Raw genomic sequence first — 20,109 nt, forward strand, 5'->3', positions numbered from 1 at the left:
AATAGTCACTTTATATCATTTTGATTTTACTTTTTTGAATGATAACTTGATTAAAATTATATTTCAATGAGCAAACTAAACGATGAGAACTTCATAATACTCATTACATTTTAAATGAATATAATTTAATCATGGTTGAATATGTAGAAGCTCTATGCTAACTTCTACAATAAAACTAAATCTAAGGATATTTTCAGGATAAAATCATAAGAAAAACGTTTATTTGACTTTTTTTTAGGATAATATGATGTTTGTATTAAGTTGGAGCGTCATTCTAATTTTTGCCCATATAATTAAAGAAGTTATTTTTAAATTTAGATTATTTAATGTTATAGTCTCACTAAAATAATAATGAAAGAATTGAAAAATAATAAAAATGACAAGTATTATTAATTATAAAATATACAATTAGTTAATGATAATTAATCTTTGTTATATTATTCTTTCTAACTATGAGACTAATCTTAAGAATGACTAATGTAGAAATATTAGGAAGAATGCCACTCTTAAAGAAACTTTTGGTGAGCTTTGGAACCTCAAATACTCATTAGGTGAAACATTTATGCAATAAGATAAGTTTGGAGAAATTTTATAGATAATAATTTTCTTTTACATAAAAAAATGAGTATAGAGAGAAATTTAAAGTAAAAATAAAATCTAACTAAAGTGACATCACTTTATATTCGTAGAGCTAGTTTGTAAATAAAAAGTCAACTCAAATCACCTTGATCAATTGATTAAAGTATGCATCTAAAAATCTTATCTACAATAATTATTTCATATCACTTAAATAACATTTAGTCGACTTTAATATCAACTAAAAAAAATAATAAGAGATCAGGTAAGATTAAATTTAGGATGATCGATATGATTTTATGAAAGTTTTTTATTCGTTATTAGGATAAATCGAAAAATACTCATGATATGTAACTCAAAAGTCAGCATCTCTGGCTTATGAGTCTCATTTTGAGGAAAATTATTTATAAATGTGTCATATCTGAGAATCAAATTATAAGTGTCTGAGTGTCAACTGAGCGCCCTTCCACTGTATCATAGCCCTAGGGGCGACTTTAATATCAACTAGATATGGTAGCAAGATGAAATTTGCCACCTCAATAGCCTTACACGATCGACCCCACGATCATTTGTGAGGAGATAAATTAGGACGCTATAGTTGACCAGTGTGGGGAGAACTTTTTTTTCTCAACTTTGACAAGATTTGAACCATTGCCCTATGATAACAACTCTAATCCACACTAACCAACACAATTCAACCCTAAGGATTTTAATATCAACTAGATAGAAATTTGGTTCCGTCTTCTAATGATTATATCTTTAATTAACTGACATGCATCATTTTGTAACTTAGTCTATTTCCAATAGGTGTACATCTTAGGAAAAACTTCTTTCCACCTTTTAATCATTTAACGGTATGTTATAAACTGATTCCATAATTTAATCCTTATTTATAATATAGAGACAGACTGTGGGAATATAATTATTTTCCTTTTAATTTAATTATGGGCTCTAGGTATTATCAGTTGACTCATGTCTTATAACCGTGAACCTTATCATCATATACAAAATTAATAGGATTGTTTAGCCCGATCAAAGTTAAAATCATCCAATGGACGACTAAGTAATTGACTCATGCAACTTTAGTTGACTGATGTCTTATAGAAACTTTATGTTCATGAGCAGAATGCCAACAGTCAACCATGGAGTCACCTTGACTTTTCAAACAACTCAAAAATAGTTCAGTTGACCTAACTTGTTCGGCTTGAGCTATTTCATTAATTTTGACCTAAAGCACATGGTCTTAGGTGAAGTGCACTAGAAAAACTTCCTCCAAAGGATTTACTCATGAAGTTCTACGATGCCGTAGTAATAAATCTATTAAAGTTTATCTTATTCGATAATAACATGGGCTAGAAAGTGATAGTTTTATTATAATAGATTAAATCCATGATCTACTTCCTTTCACTTAATCTCGGAATGAATTCAAGGATTTTTAGGATGAGTGTCATATTTCGCTGCAATATATACATAATGATGGATAAAAAAAGAGCTATATATAGATCTACCCACGAGCTCGTAATCGGATCAACGGATTAGACTCATAACAAGATCAACTGATCGATTATCCATCGACCTGATTCATAGGGCCCAACTCATAATGACCCGTCTAGAGATGGACCAATTACAAGTTGGGTCCTCGGATTAACCGATGAACCGATGACTCATCTGTGGGTTTGAATCGACGATTAATTAAGTTTTTTAAAAATTTTATTTAGATATTTTTGTTTATATTTTTTCTTTAATATATTTATAATATTTTAATAATATTAATGATTAACTTAATATTAATTAACTGATTTTACCTATTTTAACTTGAATGAGACTAGTTTACCATTCTATTTAAATTAATGTTTTAACTAAATTTTTATGCAGCATTAATCTACTTTTCTATTAATATTAATTTTTACAACCTATTTACCATGAATTATTTAATGCGCAACTATTTTCCCTTTAACTTATTAAATTTATTAATCTTATTTATCTCTTAAGCTTACGTTATATATTTTATAAAAACTATCAATAACTTATGCCATATATATTATTTAACTTATAATAATTTGTATAAAAAAGGGAATATAATTTATTTAGTAAGAAAATTATACATATACAATTACTATATATATTTGATTGGGACTAGTAATCGGCTCAACAGATCGATTTTGGCCATTATTTTTTTTTATAAATTTAAAATATTTTTTAAAATTAATAATAAGCTTGAATCGTCGTGGACCATGAATCAAATCATGAATCGGTGGTTTCAAATCATGAACTGTAACTGTCTTCTATGGTTAAAGTTAAGGCACCCAAAATCAATTGTGTTAATCTTTGGAAGCTATAGCTCTCTATACCATGGTAGATCCAGAAATTCAATCATGGAGGGGTGGTCGCGATCTGAGCGTGACGAATTTTTTTTGAACAGTTAATAATTTCTATGTAATTAAAAAATATTTTTTAAATAACTTGGCATACAGGAGAAAAAAGTACAATATTATGAAAAAAACTCATACAATAATATTAAAATATTAAAGCAGTTTACTTACGTGACAATTGCATTCTTCGAGACTCCATGTTATGAAAATGGTGTAAAATTAGCTTATTGTCGACAGTATTAAAAACATCTTTCTCGATATAGACTACCAAACTATCATTCATCCATTAATCTCCAATCCTGTTTCGTAAATCTGTTTTGACAATATTCATTGCCGAAAACACTCTTTCAACAGTTGCAATAGTAACTGGAAGAAATAAGGCTAGCTCAATCATCCGATAAACCAAAAGAAACACACGGTTCTTCATTGTTTCGATCATTTTCTTTGCAAGAGCTCCCAAATCTAAAATGCTTTCAAACCGTTCATCTGATCTGACGTCATCAATATATGTTTCAAGCTCTTGTTCAACCAACATACGCTCATTCCAAGAAAAATCATCCTCATAAAAATGAGCCAAATGCACTAACTTCTGTACATCAATCTAGAGAACGAGTTCCTAGGATCAAGGCATGACATATAAATCAACAAATCTGTAATTGTTTCACAGGAACAACTATCTATCTCATGTAGAATAATATCGATAACCTACAATTTAAAAATCAAACAACAAAAGTAAAAATGAATAAATATGTTATTGTTTAAAAGAATTTAATTGACGGTAAACAAAAAAAGAATTATGAAGTTACCTCACAAAAGATTTCAACATGATAGTAGTGATAAAAATTAACATTTTTTCCATCTCTCTTCAAATGACTACGACTGTTGATGTTATTTGTCATATTAATTATTTCAATGGAATAAGTGTTACAAAACTTCTTCACATCCTCAAGTAAAATATCCTATCCAAAATCTCTCAACTTTTGCAATTTGCATTTCACATTATTGATCAAACGCATCGCATTCATAATATTTTGATCTTTCTATTGTAGAACGGTTGACAAATGAGTTGTGATTGCCAATATACATTTCATAAATAGTAGAATAAACACAAATTCATACCTCTCCATTCTTTCAACCAAAGTTCTACTTAAACCCTTAGAAGAATGATCACAATCATCAATCAAATTTTGAAGAACCTCTATAACAGATGGTCACATTTGTTCAATACGATATAAAGTTGAATGATGAGATCCCCATCGTGTATCTCCAGATCTAGCTAGACTAGTTTCTTGGTTTAGTCCTCTACCAGAACTAATCTCTCCTCTTTCAAGAAGTTTAACTTTTCTGTCATGTTCAAGTTGTCAAAATTTGTCGGCCATTTTGTAAGATGATGCAGATGTGTTCACAATCGAACCAACAATCCACATGAAATCACAAACATATTGATTTGCTTGAGCAACAACTACAACCACTAGCTGGAGTTAATGAGCAAAATAATGAACATACAATGCATATGAATTTTCTTTCATTATTAGTGACTTTAAGCCATTAAATTCTCCAGACATATTTGAAGTGTTAATACAGTCTGACCTGACTGTTGTTTTGATGTTGACATTGATTTAAGTTTGAATCAGCTATTAATTAAACTCAGACTGATTAATGATCAAGGTTGATCATGTGGAGAGGAAAAGTCCAAGTACGGATACTTGGCACGCGAAGTCGGAGAGGGCTCGGTAGCTCGTTCTCCGGACTAGGTCAAAGAGGGCTCGGTAGCTCGTTCTCTGGATCGGACGAAGTCAGAGAGGGCTCGGTAGCTCGTTCTCTGGACTGGACGAAGTCGGAGAGGGCTCGACAGCTCGTTCTCCGGACTAGGTCAGAGAGGGCTCGGTAGCTCGTTCTCTAGACCGGACGAAGTCGGAAAGGGCTCGGCAGCTCGTTCTCCAGACTAGGTCAGAGAGGGCTCGGTAGCTCGTTCTCCAGATTAGGTCAGAGAGGGCTCGGTAGCTCGTTCTCTGGACCAGGAAGACGTTAGGGTTTAGGGTCAGGAAATCAGAGGCTGGATCGATCCGTTGACCGATCCAGTATTGTACAGGCTTCTGGATCGGTCCGTCGACCGATCCAGACAGATACAGTATGCTACTGTATCCTCCTGGATCGGTCAGCCGACCGATCTAGCACGATACAGTAGCGATGTGATTAAGAATAGGGGATCGGTCCGTGGACCGATCCACCTATAGCCTGATCGGTTCACGGACCGATCAGAGCATCCCGCACCGATCGTGATGTGCCTGATCGGTCGAGCTATGGATCGGTCTGTTGACCGATCCACAACGATGTCGTTTGTCTTATGCTGTTTCTCTGCGATTTCTGATTCATCTGATCTAACCATCTGCTGTAAGCTTTTTGAGTTACAGGTTGCAGGTGTCGTGCCAATGCTTAAATTCAAATTAAGCTCCATTAAAAGAATAAGACCAAGTGCTCTTTCTGCTGTGTTTCGCTGCAAATGGTGCAATTGGAGCGTCAACGTTCACTGGTTGCGATCAGTTGGCAACAGCTTAACTCTTGCTTATTGGTTCGAGCTCAGAGACACCAGTGAAGACCATGGATGGTATTGGTGTAAGTTCAGAGAACCAGATGAGGAGGAAGAGTGATTGGCGACGCCTGATTTGGTCGCAGTGATTCGATACAGGTGACAGTGATTCGGCTCTGGCTGAAGACAGTGAGAAAGCAGAGGAATAAGAAGAAGGAAGAAGAGAGGTTTGAGGGAGGATTTTTCAAAAACTCTCTGTCGATCAAGCAAGAGTGCTGTGTTTTTGAGCTCTTGGCTGAGGAACTTCTTCTGTCTTTGCGCTTTGCTTTCATCGTGGCTGTAAGTTTATTGTTCATTCCTTTTAGCCACTAAACTCTGTAAGTCTTGTGCTTCATTTCAAATCTTTTCTGAGACTTTGTGGAGAGGTTACTCCACCGAGAAGGAGAAATACTTAGCCGGAATCTGTCTGGGGTGTGATCTACCGAAAGATCAAGGGATCGTCTACCTTACGGACACGCCGAGGAGTAGGGGCAAGTTATCCCCGAACCTCGTACACCCTTGTTGTGTTGGTGGTGGGTTGTTTCTTTTCCTTGCATCAGTTTTCCTTTTGCTTATTTCCGCTGTGCTAACAAACTTTTGGGAGGAGATTAATTGAGATTTTAGAGGAGGCTATTCACACCCCCCCTCTCTAGCCATCCGAAGATCCTAACAAGTGGTATCAGAGCTAGGCGCTCTTCATCCGGATTAACACCCTAAAGAGCAAGAAGATGGCTATGAAGGAAGGTTTTAGCACCAATCGTCCACCCTACTTCGACGGAGCGGACTTCCAATATTGGAAGAGCCGTATGGAGTATTATCTCAAGACCAACATCTCCATGTGGTTCTCGGTCAAGGAAGGGTTCACACCTCCGAAGGACGAAGAAGGTAAGGAACTAGAGTCGTCAAGGTGGTCCGCCGAGCAAACTCGCAAAGGACAAGCCGATGCCAAGGCGGTGGTCACTCTACAATGTGGGATAGCCAAAGATCAACTTATCAAGGTAGGTCCATTTGTGAGCGCAAAAGATTTGTGGAACAAGCTCATCGAGCTCCAAGAAGGAACCCGAGACTCTCGGATCGCCAAGAGAGACTTGTTCCTAAACCAACTACAAAATCTCACCGTGAAGGAGAACGAAACGGTAGGTGAACTACACGGAAGGTTCAAAGAGATCATCAATGGTCTTCATTCCGTAGATGAACGCGAAGAGAATCACGATCTTGTAAGGTACGCTCTCAAAGCCTTTTCGAGGAATGCCTTGTGGTCATCTATGGTAGATGCCTACAAGGTCTCCAAGGACCTTTCAATTGTTAAATTAGATGAATTCTTTTGTGAAATGGAACTTCATGAACTTGCTAACAAGGGTCAAAAAGAGAAAGGTATTGCCTTAGTTGCAGGAGAAAAGAGCAAGGATGGAAGAAGGAAGAAAGAAAAGAAGAAGGAGAAAGAGATTCCTACATCCTCATCCTCCTCCGAGTCCGATGATGAAGGTGGATCATCATCAAGCGAGATGGCCAACTTCGTAAGGAGAATCATGAGAAGGAGACGGAGATACAAAGGGAAAGGTAAGTCTATTGGAGCGAGTGTAGCAAGAAAGGACACTATCGGAGCGAGTGTCCAAAACTCAAGAAGAAGGAGGAAAGGGCCAAGAAGAAGAAAGCTCTCAAAGCTACTTGGGATGAATCCTCCTCAAGCTCATCGGAGGAAGAGAAGAAGGAGAAAAGCACTCTTCAATTAGCGCTCATGGCAAGGGAGGAATCGGATTCCGGAAGTGATACATCAGCCGCGGCTTCATCATCTTCGGATGATGAAGAGGTAACTTCTCCTCACTTAGAAAAATGCTATAAAACTATTGCACATTTATCTACTTTGCTTAAGAAATCAAAAACTGAAATCAAATCATTAAAAGATGAAGTAGAACACTTGAAGACTCTTAGGGAAGATGAGGTTGATGACCTACATCAAGAGCTTCTTGAGGATGAAAACAAAGCCTTAAAGAGTAAAGTTGAAAAACTCAAGAAAATGCTTGAGAAATTCTCAACTAGCTCTAAGACCTTAGATATGATTCTAAATGCCCAAAGGGCGGTCTACAACAAGGCTGGGTTAGGATATCAACCTAAGGAGTCTAGTTTCATTTCCCTAGTGTCTAGAACCCAATTTCATAGATCACATGCTTCTAGGGTTCATGAGACTAGGAAGGGTGTGACCAAGGCATGGGTTCCTAGGTCTTTCATTGTAGATGCATTAGGTCCCAAGATTTGGGTACCTAAAACATCTATCTTTCGTGTCTTGTAGGCATTTGTCAAGGGGGAGCATCTATCAACTTGGTTTGTTGATAGTGGATGCTCTAAGCACATGACCGGGGACAAGTCACTCTTTACTACCCTTCAAAACAAAAATAGAGGTAATGTGTCCTTTGGTAATAATGGTAGCCTTAAGGTTATAGGAGTTGGAGATATTCATATATCCGAATGTCTCCAAATCAAAAATGTCCTTCTAGTCGAGGGGATGACCTTTAATCTCCTAAGTGTCAGCCAATTGTGTGATACGGGTTACACAATTGAGTTTCATTCAAGTCAATGTCTGGTTAAACACATTGACACACTTGACACGGTACTAGTAGGCACAAGGGTAGAGAACATTTATCAAGTATTTTTTAAAAGTGCTACTAATGCCTCTGCTAAGTGTTTCATGTCAAAAGAAGAAGAATCATGGCTGTGGCATAGGAGGTTGGCCCATGTGAACATGAAGAATATTCGAAAGCTAGCCAACAAAGGATTAGTGCGAGGCCTACCAAGCATCAAGTACCAAAAGATAAAATTATGTGGTGCATGTCAAAAGGGTAAGCAAACAAAAGCGTCTCATAAAGGTAAAAGCGCTGTAAGTACCTCTACTGCTTTAGATTTATTGCATATGGACCTATTTGATTGTAGTAATGTCATTTCATTGAATGGAAGTAGATATTGCTTAGTGATCATTGATGACTTTACTAGATATACATGGACTTTCTTTTTGAAAAATAAGGATCAAACCATAGATATTTTTGTTTCCTTTTGTAGAAGAACTGAAAATGAAAAATCAACAACAATTAAAACAATTAGAAGTGATCATGGTGGAGAATTTCAAAATCATAGATTTTTAGAATTTTGTCAAGAAAAAGGATATAGGCATGAGTTCTCTACTCCAAGGACCCCACAACAAAATGGGGTTGTGGAGAGAAAGAATCGAGTCTTGCAAGAAGCTGCACGAAGCATGCTCAATGAATACTCACTACCGAGTTACTTATGGGCTGAAGCTGTAAATACAGTTTGCTATGTGCAAAACCGAGTCTTGATACATAGGTTTTTAGGAAAGACCCCCCATGAACTTTGGTTTGGAAAACCCCCTACAATTAAACATCTTAGGGTGTTTGGTTGTAAGGTGTTCATCTTGAACACCAATGATCATCTTGGAAAGTTCACGGCTAAGGCTGACGAAGGGATACTAGTCGGGTACTCTCTCATCAGCAAAGCCTATCAAGTCTACAACAATAAGACTAAATTGATTGAAGAGTCCTCGGATGTAGCATTTGAAGAAATTCCTAAATCAAATGATCAATCGAGGGATGTAGGAGAAATTCAATTTGAACTTAAAAGGCTAAATTTGAATGATCAAAACATAGAAAGAGTCGAATTTGACTCCGATGATGATGAGCAAAGGCAAGAGAGGGCTCAGTCTGATCCTTTGCCTGATACTGAGCCCTTGCCTGTGTCTAGTGCGACCACTCATGAGGCACCGCCAACACCAAGGCAATCTAGGATAGCCTCTAGTCATCCCCAAGACCAGATTGTGGGAGACATTCAACAAGGGGTTATGACTAGATCATTCTTTAGAAATGAGTCTAATGAGGTCGCCCTGATCTCAGAAATCGAACCAAAATTAGTTGATGAGGCATTGCACGATCCTGATTGGATCATAGCTATGCAAGATGAGTTAGGTTAATTTGAAAGGAGCCAAGTGTGGGACTTAGTTCCTAGACCTAAGAAGATCACCATTATTGGAGCCAAATGGGTCTTCAAAAATAAGTTAAACCAAAAGGGAGAAGTCGTAAGAAACAAGGCAAGACTTGTAGCCAAGGGCTATAGTCAAGTCGAAGGCCTCGATTATGATGAGACTTATGCTCCCGTGACCCGATTAGAGTCCATTCGTTTGATGCTAGCTTTTGCTGCACATAGAGGCTTCAAGCTCTATCAAATGGACGTTAAATCAGCCTTCTTAAACGGTTTCATTAAAGAAGAGGTCTATGTTGAACAACCACTGGGGTTTGTGAATACCGAAGCTCCAAACCACATGTACAAGCTCAAGAAAGCTCTTTATGGGCTTAAACAAGCACCTCGAGCATGGTACGAAAGGTTGTTAACTTACTTACTAGAAAAGGGTTTTGTAAGAGGTCAAATAGACCCAACACTATTTTTGCGTAGAGATGGTGAAAACATATTTGTAGCCGAGGTGTATGTCGATGACATAATTTGTGGCTCAAATAATAAGGACTATTTGAATGAATTTATCACTCACATGGAAAGTGAGTTTGAGATGAGTCTGGTGGGAGAATTGACATTCTTCCTTGGATTTGAAATCAAACAAACTCGAGATGACATTTATGTCCATCAAACAAAATACACTCAAGAGATGCTCAAGAAATTCAAAATGAGTGACTCTAAGGAAGTATCCACTCCAATGGCGACGAACACTCGCCTTGACAATGATGAGAATGGAAAACGAGTTGATCTAACGCAATATAGAAGCATGATCGGTAGTCTTCTGTATCTCACAGCTAGTCGACCGGACATACTTTTTGCTATGGGCATGTGCGCTAGATATCAAGTATGTGCCAAGGAATCTCATTTAATTGCAGTTAAGAGAATTCTGAGATACCTTAAGGGCACAATTAGAGTAGGTCTCTGGTACCCTCGTACTGAGTCTTTTGATTTGATAGGTTATACCGACTCCGATTATACTGGGTGCAATTTGGATTGGAAAAGCACTAGTGGGGGTTGCCAATTTTTAGGTTCATCATTGGTTAGTTGTTCAAGTCGGAAGCAACATTGCGTTGCTCTCTCCACAACCGAGGCCGAATACATTGCCATGTGAGAGAGTGTATCACAATTGTTGTGGATGATCCACACCCTAGAAGATTATGGGCTTTCGTATAAGGGAGTGCAAGTGCTGTGTGATAACATCAGCACAATAAACCTAACGAAAAATCCAGTCCATCATTCAAGGACCACACACATTGAAGTGCGTCATCACTTCATTAGAGATCACGTAGCTAGGGGAGACATTGCGCTCACATATGTTGAGTCAAAATCAAACTTAGCTGATATTTTTACCAAACCTCTTCCGGAAAATGAATTTAGTCATTTAAGGAGAGAATTGGGAATGTGTTTGGCTCAATAGGCCATTAGGACTTCATCATGATCGATAAGGACATTAAAACGACAAGAGGAATTGGGAAATTAACTTGGGCAACTTGGGGACATCTCACACAAACTATAAGGTTTAACAAATTATCTTTGTTTGCTAGAAATGGGGTGAGATGCTAGGATCAGCCGAATTATTCAAAATGTATCATGCATCCCTTGAATAATTAGGTTGAAGAGACATAAATTGAGTATGGGGAAGACTATTACATAATTCATGTGTATTTGGTTCCTAGATCTTACTCATATATTCCAACCAAGGAAACTTGGTTGGACCTTTACCTAGAATTTATCTAACTTTGGTTAATGTGTTGATTGATATCTTTGATCGATACCCTTCATGTTTTTGATTGAAACTAGGACAAGTCCTTGAAATAATGATAGCAATTTGGTTATATTTTGACAAACTTGAAACTGAACATAACAAGGTCGAAAATTTCAGTTTTCAAGCCTTGAGTTGTCTGTTTTTCTAAAATGTCTGAAACTTTCGGGCTATAAACAATTTCAGACAATAATCTTTAGGAAATAGTTATGCTTGTAGATTCTTCAGGTTCTAGGTACTGAATTTGGAAGTTTTACTGGAGAAACTTCTACGAATTATCGAACACCTCTACGAATTTCAGTTACTGAAATTGCTGGAGAAACTTCAGTATCAGACACTGATCGGTCTACAGCCCGATCAGGAGAAGGTGGATCGGTCTGTCGACCAATCCAAAAATCTCTCCAGACCTTCCTGTTTGTAATCTGATCGGTCCAGGGACCGATCAGGTTCGTTTTATACACCAGGAAGCCTACTGATCGGTCTACAGACCGATCAGGAGTTCCCTGATCGGTCCGGGGATCGATCAGGTCAGTCTGGCACGCAGAGAGGGCTATTGATCATTTTCTGATCGGTCTACAGACCGATCAGGAGGTTCCCTGATCGGACTGGTGACCGATCAGGAAGTTTCTGATATCTCCTGATCGGACAGCCGTCCGATCATTTCAACACCTGGACCCTAGCCGATCTCTCTTAAATCTTCCCGATCCTTTCTCCTAGCCGACACTTTCCTACACCTCAACTCTTCTCTTCTCTTTGCACGCCGAAGCCCTAGCCAAAGCCCTAGCCAAAGCCCTAGCTAAAAGATACTTCAATGGCACCAAGGTAACTCCATACTTCACTAGAACTACTCACCTTGGCATTTCAGTTTCATTTCTCACCGTATCTGTGCATTTTGTTTTGACTTTCGGTTGTTGGTGGCTCCGGTGCTCACTTATTTGCCCCATTGTATCACATTATTAAACCTTAGGAAGAAACAAGTGGGTGAAGGAACCTCTAAGTCATCTGAGAAATCTAAGACTAAGGCTCCCTCCCGACCTCAACCATCTGTCTCCGGGAGATTTCCAAACCACCATTTTGAACAAGCCTTTAAACAAAGAACCTTTAAACTGCTTCCTTGTAGGTCTGTGGATCGAAAATTCATGGACGAATTTTGTCCATCTGTGTCAGAAATCATTGCCTATTACAAACTTGATTCACTTGTCTATTTAGAACGAGATATCAATTATGACTTAGTATATGAGTTTTATAACAATCTTCATCAAACTAATGATGTAAGTTATAAAACAAAAGTTGCTAACCAGACTCTTGATTTCAGTTTCTCAGCCTTCTTTGATTATCTAGCTTGCCGTAGGTGTTCAGGAAATGTCTTTTCCATATATCTTGACTTACCAGACCCCTTACCTTCTCTTTTTGATGTCTCATCTGACTCCATTTATGAGTATTTCTTCGGACATCCTAGACCGGGTGGGCTAGATGAATTAGATGTTGATTTTCCTACTTTTGCAGCCTTGAGATTATCTGCCCCAGATTACATTCTCTTTAAGATTGTCACAAACTGCCTTTTGTCAATCACATCTAAACCCTTGTTTGAGATCCGACCATATCATTGCCTGATGCTTTATGGATTGAGTCGGCGTCTCGACTTTGACATCATGTCTAGCATCTATTCTTCGATCATCTCATATAGTGAGCCAAACAGCTTCACTGTTTATATGTCTTATGGGCATATAATTACAGATTGGCTCGAGACCCTTCAGATTGATGTCTCCAATGGTAGAATAGTCAAGATGGTCAGGCAGGACTGCAGACTTGGGAAACGGGCATTTTCCAAGTCTGGCATCATAGGACAGAATGGGAAGGTTCGGTGGAAGGATGGGAGAGCACTAGGTGAGTTACCACGGGCACCTCCACGACAGGTTCGGCTGTTCCTGTTGCTACTCCTGCTGCTGCTGCTGCTGACGATGGAGAGGTAGATCCTGATCTGCGCTGGCAGATCGCCGAGCTGGAGAGCCGCATTGATCAGCACGATGAGCTGCTGGTTGCTGAGCTCCACGGGCTGCGTGTTCGGATTGACCAGCGCTACGATGATCTACGCAATCAGCAGTTGGCGACACATCAGGCGATTATGGGATGGATGGCCAGATACCCACCTCCGCAGTATTTCCCGGGCTATCCATCCTCGAGCAGCGGCATGCCCCCTCAGGGACCCACTCCTCCAGCTGATGATGCTGATGCTCCTCATGATGAGGAGGTTGATTGATACACATTGTTCTATGCTGTCATTTTGATTACCTATGTTTTGGATGTTGTTTGTTGGATACTTATGTCTGATCTGGATACTTGCTGATTTCATATATTTATGCTGCTCATTTTCTTGTTTTTCTTTATGTTTCACTTCCTATTGGCTATTAATATGCTGTTCATATGCCATGTCTTGTATGTCTCTTATTTCTTTATCACTGTCTTATAATACACTTAGAGGGCATTCTAGGTGGATTAAGAAAAAGACAGTATGAGTTAAGAGAGAGTCCTTTAACGTTTTCTTACCTAATTCGCACCTTTTCGGTGTTTGACAAAGGGAGAGAAGATAACTAAATTTAGAGATAAATGAAAGTTTGGCTTTAGGGGGAGGATCTTGATTCCCCTATCCTTACATGGTGTTGTATCTGTCTTAGGGGGAGGATCTTGATTCCCCTAAAATTAGGGAAATATGAACATTTCTGATCTAAACTTAAATCATGTTGTCAAACAACAAAAATGGGGAGATTGTTAATACAGTCTGACCTGGCTGTTGTTTTGATGTTGACATTGATTTAAGTTTGAATCAGATATTAATTAAACTCAGACTGATTAATGATCAAGGTTGATCATGTGGAGAGGAAAAGTCCAAGTACGGATACTTGGCACGCGAAGTCGGAGAGGGCTCGGTAGCTCGTTCTCCGGACTAGGTCAGAGAGGGCTCGGTAGCTCGTTCTCTGGACCGGATGAAGTCGGAGAGGGCTCGGTAACTCGTTCTCTGGACCGGACGAAGTCGGAGAGGGCTCGACAGCTCGTTCTCCGGACTAGGTCAGAGAGGGCTCGGTAGCTCGTTCTCTGGACCAGGAAGACGTTAGGGTTTAGGGCTGGGAAGCTCTAAAACCAACAGAGGCATTGGATCGGTCTGTTGACCGATCCAGTGATACTTTGGCTGTCTGGATCAGTCTGTCGACCGATCCAGTGATACCTTAGTTATCTGATCGGTCTTGTGACCGATCAGTAACCACACAGTAGCTCTCTGTGGGTTATCTGATCGGTCTGGTGACCGATCAGTAAGAAGCGATGTGATTAAGAACAATAGGGGGATCGGTCTGTGGACCGATCCACCTATAGGCTGATCGGTCCACAGACCGATCAGCATCATCCCAGACCGATCAGGATGTGCCCTGATCGGTCCAGAGGGCTATGGATCGGTCTGTTGACCGATCCACAACGATGTCGTTTGTCTTCTGTTGTTTCTCTGCGATTTCTGATTCATCTGATCTAACCATCTGCTGTAAGCTTTTTGAGTTACAGGTTGCAGGTGTCGTGCCAATGCTTAAATTCAAATTAAGCTCCATCAGAAGAATAAGACCAAGTGCTCTTTCTGCTGTGTTTCGTTGCAAATGGTGCAATTGGAGCGTCAACGCTCACTGGCTGCGATCAGTTGGCAACAGCTTGACTCTTGCTTATTGGTTCGAGCTCAGAGACACCAGTGAAGACCATGGATGGTATTGGTGTGAGTTCAGAGAACCAGATGAGGAGGAAGAGTGATTGACGACGCCTGAGTTGGTCGCAGTGATTCGATACAGGTGACAGTGATTCAGCTATGGCTGAAGACAGTGAGAAAGCAGAGGAATAAGAAGAAGGAAGAAGAGAGGTTTGAGGGAGGATTTTTCAAAAACTCTTTGTCGATCAAGCAAGAGTGCTGTGTTTTTGAGCTCTTGGCTGAGGAACTTCTTCTGTCTTTGCGCTTTGCTTTCATCATGACTGTAAGTTTATTGTTCATTCCTTTTAGCCACTAAACTCTGTAAGTCTTGTGCTTCATTTCAAATCTTTTCTGAGACTTTGTGGAGAGGTTACTCCACCGAGAAGGAGAAATACTTAGCCAGAATCTGTCCGGGGTGTGATCTACTGAAAGATCAAGGGATCGTTCACCTTACGGACATGCCGAGGAGTAGGGGCAAGTTATCCCCGAACCTCGTACATCCTTGTTGTGTTGGTGGTGGGTTGTTTCTTTTCCTTGCATCAGTTTTCCTTTTGCTTATTTCCACTGTGCTAACAAACTTTTGGGAGGAGATTAATTAAGTTTTTAGAGGAGGCTATTCACACCCCCCCTCTCTAGCCATCCGAAGATCCTAACATGAAGCACCGTCATATCCTTGACCCCTCAATCTCGCCACCGACAAACCATACTTAGCAAATAAAGAGTCAATTGCCTCCTTCAAACAAGCAGCTGTAATTGTTGCAACATGAACTACAACCATAAATCGTTCAATCACTTCTCCATGCTTGTTCACATATCTAATAACAACTGTCATTTGCTCTTTCACTGAACAGTCATGAGCCTCATCAAGTAGTAAAGTGAACCACCTATCTCCAAGATCAGCTAGAATAGCATTTGTGGTCTCAACTGCACAAGCATTCACCAATTGCTTTTGAATTTTTGGGGCAATCATTTGATTATTTCCAGGTGCATTCATTCCAACAACTGCCACAACTTCTGAACACTCTGAGCTATATCATTTGAGCAATTCTAAAAAATTTCCTCTATTGGATGATGTCGAAGACTCATCATGTCCCCGAAAAGGCAATCCTTGTAACAATAAAAATCGAATTACTTTTAAAATGAATGTCAAGCGTTTACGATAAGCAACTTCAAGCTCATGTTTCCCCGATGAAAATGAATACTCCACACTTTGTCTTTGATTCTTGAAACCCTCAAACTGTATTCTTGCCTCATTGTGCGCACTACCAACTCCACCTACATGCTCATTGAATTTTTTAATTGTTTTTTTCCAATTTATGAAACCAGATCTCATAAACGCATCATCTCCTCCAAACCCTATATTACTAGGTCTAAAAAGATAACACTAGAAACAAAAGGCTGCATCCTTTGAAACACTATACTTCAACCAATCACGGTCTTTAAACCAAACCTCTGTAAAACATCTATTGTCTTTACCCATTTTTTTTCTTGGAAAATTATGGCCTCAAGGTTGACAAGGGCCCATAGCAACATATTCTTTTCGAATACGATCTCTAGCACCAATATCATACTCTTCAATCAATTTTCGTAAACCAGGATCAACAACAATTCCTACTTCACTACTCAAATTTTCAATATTTTCAAATAAAATTTGCGGAGGAGGAGGAGGAGGTGGTGGTGGTTGTGGTGCAGGAGTAGACTCTTCATCCGGAATACTAGACGATTCAATTGAATTCCTAGGCCTCTTTGCAAAATATTTCAACATTTTCTACAAATTATAATGTATGAGAAAAAATTATCAACATAAAGTAATGTGAACAATTTAACAATAACATAATTAAATTATTTAACATCATTCATTGACACAATTCTTTAAAAAAATAAAATTAATTTAGTACAAATTATCAACATTCACAAATTACAATTAACTAACATCTAATAAAAAAACTAATTACATATTCGAAGTTTATACAAAAACTAAATTACAAATTATCCAACCATTAAATATACAAAATCTAAATTTTCAATTATCCAACAATCAAATATAAAAAACAACTAAACATTTAAACAATTGAAATTTTAAATTGTTAATTGTATCATACATTGTAATCAAGAAACAATGAAACAATTATTAATAAAATAAATAAAATAAAATCCACTTACCTGAAGGCTGAAGGCTGAAGGCTGAAGGCTGAAGGTTGAAGGCTGAAGGCTGAAGGTTGAAGGCTAAAGGCTACACCTTTGGGCTTTGGCGCTTTGCCACTTTAATCGGCACTCGGCAAAGAGAAAAAAAGCCTTTGGGCGCAGGGCTTTGCCGCTTTGGTCGGCGCTCGGCAGAGAGGAAAAAACAAAGGGCAAGATCACAAGGTTTTCTCTTGCCCTTTGACCAAAAATAGAGGAGAGATAAATAAAAATATAAAAAATAAACATTTATATATGGAAACGTGTCACGTGGTTCACAATTAAAAAAATGAACTGGTCATCGTCTCTTCGACTCTTCGTTTTCTCCGCTTACCGCTTGTGTTTTTTCTTTGGCTGCTGTGAGTGCCTGTAAAGAGCTTCTTACCACCCCGAATTTTTTTTGTTCCGCCGGCAAGGGGGGGGGACCGCCGACACCGCCCCCGGTACATCCACCCCTGGCTATATACTCCCATCCTAGGCTCGTAATTGGGTCCATGGGTCAGGTACTCGTTGACCTAGTTCTAGGTTAGAAATCGTAACCAGCCCGCCCCTTGCCGAGCTAGTTATGATTTTAGCGTAAAAAGTTTACGAATCAACTATTAACTATCAGTTCGACCTATCGGTTAACCACTGGTTCAGGTTTTGTTTGTTTTTAAATTTTTTTTTACTCATTAGAACATTGGATATATGATTTTGACCTTTGGAAGCAACAGTTGGGGATAAAATGAGAGGGTTCTTTTGGTATATATTTTTTTCAATAGTTGAGATCAATTGATCATTTTTTGATCAACCGATTTAGTGTTTGTTACTCTTCAGACTCTATAAATAGAGAGTTCATCTCATTGTTCTCATATTTATCTTCTATACTCTCATTCTTAATTTCACAATTTCTACACGTTTTCGACTCCAATTCTGAGTTCCGACTATAATGGAAGTGTTATATTTAAGAGATGTTTTAAGTCAATTATCTTATAAATTGTATTATATATTTGATAAATAAATATATCATTTGAGTGTACATTCTCTATGTATATGATTTGATCTTAAACTCAATTAATGAAGTCCACAATACAATGCATAACATGAGAGAAATTATGATTGGATCATAATTAATGAGTATGTCATCATGTGTAATTATATATGTATTAAAATTTTCCCTGGTCAATGAATTGATGAGATTGAACATCATCGATTTTGTAAGACTAGCATATATTATCTTTTTTAGTTTATCCAAACAGTTGATCCTCATTGATTGAAAACATTGGGATGGTGAAAGTTAACATGTGGATGCTAGTTATGGATAACTAGTTCATTAGATGTGATATGCTATGAGATTTCATGTGGTTATATATATGTCAATGAAAATCTTATTGTAGCTCTAGTGTAAGTTTCCTTAAACTTGGGGTATTCAAGTCATCTTGGTCATGAAGGCTTATACTTTGACATTTAAGCAAATATCTCCTAGGAGGTATTAGTCTGGGATGATTGGGTGTACGTCAATATGCCCGAAGGTGTTTAAATAGTCTACAGAGGATTCACCACTTCTTTGATAAATGAGATGTATATCTTAAGGCCTCTTGTCAGAATTATTACTCATAAACCTTCGTCTAAAGCAAAACATATCAAGAGGATGATATTCTTAGACACATGTTTGAGTAATTTGAATCTACAGGATAAGAAAATATTACTTGGGCTAGGTGTGACGTAGTCAGCCTAGTAGAGATTGACATATAAATCATGTTCTAAACCAAGTGAGTATAAGATGCATGAAAAGAACAGATGCACGAATAACTGTAGCTGTTGAAGGATTCAAAATTTATTCTGCAATCAATTGTAATTTTTCAGTCAATTGGGGATCATGTTGTACTACTAGATGTCACTCATGATCGATTCATAATTAATGGTTAATTATAAATGACCAACAGAATCGGGAACTTATTGGGTCACACACACTATGAGAATATCCGAAAGACATAAAACAAGTTTTAGAATTGGATTCTCAAATTAAGAGAAATTAAGTCTGGTAGGACCAAACAAAGGGCAAATATGGAAAATATTTATTAGTCCGGAAGTGTTAGTGAGCTATGTCTCTTGTAGGTGAGTTGGATCCGTTTTGGTTTAATTATGAATAAAAAATGGTTTAGTTTAATAATGCACCAAAATTAGTTTGGTTTTAAACCAAACTTATTGCTAATGGATTATGTTGGCTTAATGGGTATGAGTTTGATCTTGCTTATCAAACCCCGATGGAGGTGTATAAATACCCCTATATGGGAGAAAAATAGTTGAACAACCTAATTGTGATTAGGGCTCTCTTCTTCCTCTCCCTGCCTTTTGTCGCCGCCAACCATAAAGAGGGGTTGCCCTTTTTATGTCATCGTCTTCAGTCCTTCGGCGATCACCCCAGTCATCGGACCTTCCAGTTGGCCCTCCCTGCTACCTCCCATCAGTTTTCCAGCCATTAGACAATAAGAAAGTTGTCGGATAGCAACTTGTGCCACCACACATCAACTCTAGTTGTTGTCGCTGACCTCCTTTGTCGTTGACAACCACCCGTGTGCTGTGGGACTTTTTGACAGTAGCCAAGGGGATGTTATGCTCTCAATTTGATGTCATCGGGTTGCCCTTGCCGCCGGGTATCAAATCGAGTAGGGGTTCTCTCTCAGATCATGTCATCTTCCTTCTTTGGCTAGTACAAAAACGAAGACGAAACTTGTGGCTTTGAGAAGTTGTCTCGAAGGTATATCAGCATGGATAAGAATAGAGACAATTCTTGTGAGGGTTGGTTGTTGATGCTATTTCCATTAAACATCATCTGTCTAGTATAACCTCTAAACGAATCTTTATTCTATGATTATGTCTACACAAGTTTATTCTTGTGGATGTGTGTGATGCATGTTATAATAATTTA

General features: G+C 38.5%; 1 protein-coding gene across 1 annotated transcript; it reads right to left on the bottom strand.

Moving 5' to 3' along the window:
- Positions 1-15,666: 15,666 nt before the first annotated feature.
- On the bottom strand, positions 15,667-16,350 carry LOC122029218. Its single transcript, XM_042588157.1, has 2 exons — positions 16,176-16,350; positions 15,667-16,040 (listed from the first exon to the last, which is right to left on the bottom strand). The coding sequence occupies exons 1-2, from the start codon at positions 16,348-16,350 to the stop codon at positions 15,667-15,669; spliced, it is 549 nt and encodes a 182-aa protein (XP_042444091.1).
- Between the last annotated feature and the right edge of the window lie 3,759 nt (positions 16,351-20,109).

This window comes from Zingiber officinale, chromosome 10B, assembly GCF_018446385.1.
Source record: "Zingiber officinale cultivar Zhangliang chromosome 10B, Zo_v1.1, whole genome shotgun sequence".
NCBI lineage: Eukaryota > Viridiplantae > Streptophyta > Magnoliopsida > Zingiberales > Zingiberaceae > Zingiber > Zingiber officinale.